We start from the raw sequence: 4,153 nt of genomic DNA on the forward strand, positions 1-4,153 counted from the left end.
GTCTCCTTCCTAGGGAGGAATAACTCCGAGCACCAATACAGGCTGAGGAGAGGGGGAGGATCACCTCTCTTCAGCCTGCTGGCAACACTTTTCCAAATGCAGTCCAGGATCCCATTGGCCTTCTTGGCCACAAGGGCACATTGCTGGCTCATGCTCAGCGTACTGTCCCCCAGGACTCCCAGGTCTCTCTCTGCAGAGTTGCTCTCCTGCTGGTTAGTCCCCAGCCTCAACTTCAAAAATTGTGCCAGGGCAGTTTTTGGTTGGATGTTAGGAAGAACTTCTTTACCAAAAGGGTTGTTAGGCATTGGAATGGGCTGCCCAGGGAAGTGGTTGAGTCACCATCCCTCGAGGTCTTTAAAAGACGTCTAGATGTAGAGCTTAGTGATATGGTTTAGTGGAGGACTTGTTAGTGTTAGGTCAGAGGTTGGACTCGATGATCTTGACGTCTCTTCCAACCTAGAAATTCTGTGATTCTGTGATCTCTCCACCCTGCCAAGGTCCCTCTGAATGGCAGCACAGTCCTCTGGGGTATCAGCCACTCCTCCCAGCTTTGTGTCATCAGCAAAGTTTGTGAGGGTGCATATCATCCACTTCATTGATGAATAATTTGAACAAGAAAGAGGAAATTTGGCACATCCTGTAGATCTGCACACCGAAGTAGGGCAATTGCTGCCTAAGGAATCAGTCAATACAGTGTTCAGAGAGGGCCAATTAGATTTTGTGTGATCTGCATCCAAGTGTGTTCCCCAGGAGAGATCCTACTGCCTTCCAGGAGTTGTGAGCCCTGCCTGCAGAGACACAGTGCTTAAAGGCAGGCAGAAGTGGCAGCATGCCCAGAGCTTGCTGGGGGAGAAGACTTCCCAGCCCTGCACCCAGTAAGTCTCTGGCTGGAGGGCAATGCAGCCGCAGTTCCTGGAGGCAGGAGAAGCCGGGGGTGCAGGCAGGGGTGTCCAGGGCTGTGGTGCAGAGCAGGGTCCCTGCTGTGCCCCAGGGGCTGTGTGCCGGGGCAGGGCCTCTGCCGCCTGCCAGGCTCAGCACTCAGCCTGCCCAGGGAGCTGCCCAGGGCGCTGCAGGGAGAAGCTGCGGGTGGAAGGAGCCCCCCCGGCAGGGCAGGGTCCTGCTGCTGGCGGGAGGCTGCTGCCTGGGGCAGCCTGCTCACAGCTCCACAGCACAACCAGCGTGTATCTAAAGGGTCTTTGCAAGAGCCGGGATAAAGTAGGGGATTTTCTGAGCTTCAGTCACAGCTTTTCTGAGCCTCCTGAACTTCCAATCTTCTCTACTTGCCTCAGTTGTAATAGAAATATTTGCTGTTAATTCCAGGAAGTGCCTGAGACTCCGTGATGGCTGAGAGGTTACAAGGATCTTTTCCTGCCCCTCAGCCCATAGAAAGCTCCACCACCACATGTGCAGTGTCAGCAGGGTCTGTGTGCCCTGGGCTCTAGGACATGTCCCCAGCAAGCTGCCCCTGGGCAGAGCCCTGCTGCCAGGAGGTGTCTGCAGGGCACAGCTGAGCACCCAGCAGGTGGGATGGGGGCTGTGAGCTGCAGGCAGGAGGCGTGGGGACAGAGACCCAGCTGCAGGCAGGGACAGCTGCAGGCAGCAGAGCCATGGGCAGGGAATGACAGGGAGCTGTTCCCAGAAACTACATGGCAGAAGGGAATTTGGCCACATCCGTTCCATCCCAGTACTGCTGATGCTTTCCATTGCCTTGACTGCCATCCAGCAAAGCCTCTGCCCCCACAGCTATGGGATCTCATGCTTTGTTGTCCCCGTGGCAGCAGGACCCTCAGAACAAAGAACACCCTCCCAAGTACCGATGTCTCACTCCATTTCCTGCCTCCCTCACTAGGAACCCTGGGCCATTTTTCTGTTTCCCCTCCCATCCATCCTGCCCTTGCTGTTCCCCTCAGATTCCCTGGGGAGTGGGTTTAAAGATAGAGCTCAAACACCAGAATACTGAGTCGTGCTCTGGATGTGCATCCCTGGGAGCAGAGTGCCCAAGCTATTCTAGCCAAAATGGCTCTGGTCCCAGCCTAGTGCTGGGAAATAATCTGTCTCTGTTCAGGTCACTGTGGTTTATGAACGTCCAGCAGAGGTTTTCCTGGAGTTATCCTGCTGTAGGATGTTGAACAGCCCCTCTGAATTATAGGTACACTGCATCTGAATGAAACTATGAATTTAAGAATGGGTCACCACCTTTCCCAGCAGTGCTGAATCCGATGGAGCTCACGTGCAGAGGTCGTGGCTCCAAACAGTGTTCAGCCAGCACAAACCGGAGCTTCATCCAGAAAGGAGAATGAAGATGCTGTTGAGAAAGCGCATATTTGCGGAGGTGGGTGAGAAGGGAAGGGTGTTGCTGAAAGGACAGAGATTTGCTCAAAGAAGTCTGCCCAAAGTTTTCCATGTGCTTTTCTCTTTGGACAGGCCCCAAGGCCAAGAGGCATCAGATGTCCAACAGCAGCTCCATCACCAAGTTCCTTCTCCTGCCATTTGCAGACACGAGGGAGCTGCAGCTCCTGCACTTCGCGCTCTTCCTGGGCATCTACCTGGCTGCCCTCCTCGGTAACGGCCTCATCCTCACTGCCGTAGCCTGCGACCACCGCCTCCACACCCCCATGTACTTCTTCCTCCTCAACCTCGCCCTCCTCGACCTGGGCTGCATCTCCACCACTGTCCCCAAAGCCATGGCCAATTCCCTCTGGGACTCCAGGGCCATCTCCTATGCAGGATGTGTTATACAGGTCTTTCTCATTGTCGTCTTGTTTTCAACAGAGCTTTCTGTTCTCACCATCATGTCCTATGACCGCTACGTTGCCATCTGCAAGCCCCTGCACTATGGGACCCTCCTGGGCAGCAGCGCTTGTGCCCAGATGGCAGCAGCTGCCTGGGGCAGTGGGGTTCTTTATGCTCTGCTGTACACGGCCAATACATTTTCCCTGCCCCTCTGCCAAGGCAATGCCTTGGACCAATTCTTCTGTGAAATCCCCCAGATCCTCAAACTCTCCTGCTCACACTCCTACCTCAGGGAAATTTGGGTACTTATGGTTGCTATCTGTTTAGCATTTGGCTGTTTTGTTTTCATTCTTTTTTCCTATGTGCAGATCTTCAGGGCTGTGCTGAGGATGCCCTCTAGGCAGGGTCAGCTCAAAGCCTTCTCCACGTGCCTCCCTCACCTGTTTGTGGTCTCCCTCTTTGTCATCTCTGGCTTTTTTGCCTATCTGAAGCCCCCTTCTATCTCCTCCCCAACCCTGGATCTTTTGGTGGCAGTTCTGTACTCGGTGGTGCCCCCAACATTCAATCCCCTCATTTACAGCATGAGAAACAAGGAGCTCAAGGGTGCTATTAGGAAAGGAATATCATGGATATTTCTGAATGGTGATAAACTTCCCCTCTTTCTCCACAAATGACTTCCTGGATATAATTTGAATGCCTGGTACTTGTTTCATTAAGAATATTGGTATTTTTATCTTTATCCTTAGTTTCATTTCCATTTATTACTTAGAAAAAAAAGGCTTATTATTCATCCAGCATCTCCTGAAGTATTAAACTGCGCTGTTTACTCTGCACAGTTTTTCCCTCCCTGCATGTCAGCATCAACTCTTCTTTAGCATCTGCTTAATAAAACAGCATCTCTCCAATGCACTGCCTGAAATCCTGCCTCTTCTTTCAAAGCTGGTGTCAGCAATAGGTCTGAGCATTGTGGTGGTTTCACACTGATGGTCAGCTGAACTCCACCACACCACTCTATCACCCCTGCTCCTGAAAGGTACAGATGAAGAAAATAGAGTTGGAAAGGGCTGCAGGGTTTATACAAGGTATGGGGAGATGACTCATCAATTGCAGTCATGGAAGCAGACCCTATAAGGAGATTAAGATAATATATTTACTAACAGACTGGAGCAATGAGAAAAAAAAAAAAAAGTGAACTAAAAAGATATCCACCCTTCTCTCTCCTCCTCTACCTGCTTTCAGCTGTCAAAACCTGCAAGTCCTGGGCTTAGGGAGGGAGGAAGTGGGGGGCTGGAGAGGGCTGGTGGCTGCTGTGAGAGCCCTTCCTGAGGGTCCCACTTTGCTAAGGGACAATGGGGCGGCCAGGACTCTTGGGTCCTGATGCTAGGGCTGCTCTGAGCCCAAAGGCTGCTTTAATCACTGC

General features: G+C 52.2%; 1 protein-coding gene across 1 annotated transcript; it reads left to right on the top strand.

Annotated features, from left to right (window-relative positions):
• The first annotated feature begins 2,447 nt into the window (after window positions 1–2,447).
• On the top strand, window positions 2,448–3,590 carry LOC139999943 (olfactory receptor 14A16-like). Its single transcript, XM_072029615.1, has one exon. It carries the CDS (start codon window positions 2,448–2,450, stop codon window positions 3,405–3,407), a length of 960 nt encoding a protein of 319 aa, XP_071885716.1. The 3' UTR covers window positions 3,408–3,590.
• Window positions 3,591–4,153: the final 563 nt, after the last annotated feature.

The sequence above is a fragment of the Anas platyrhynchos genome, chromosome 30 (assembly GCF_047663525.1).
Source record: "Anas platyrhynchos isolate ZD024472 breed Pekin duck chromosome 30, IASCAAS_PekinDuck_T2T, whole genome shotgun sequence".
Lineage (NCBI taxonomy): Eukaryota > Metazoa > Chordata > Aves > Anseriformes > Anatidae > Anas > Anas platyrhynchos.

What these genes read in the sequence shown, in the direction of transcription:
- LOC139999943 (XM_072029615.1), top strand. Translation starts at nt 2,448, where the DNA reads ATGTCCAACAGCAGCTCCATCACCAAGTTCCTTCTCCTGCCATTTGCA.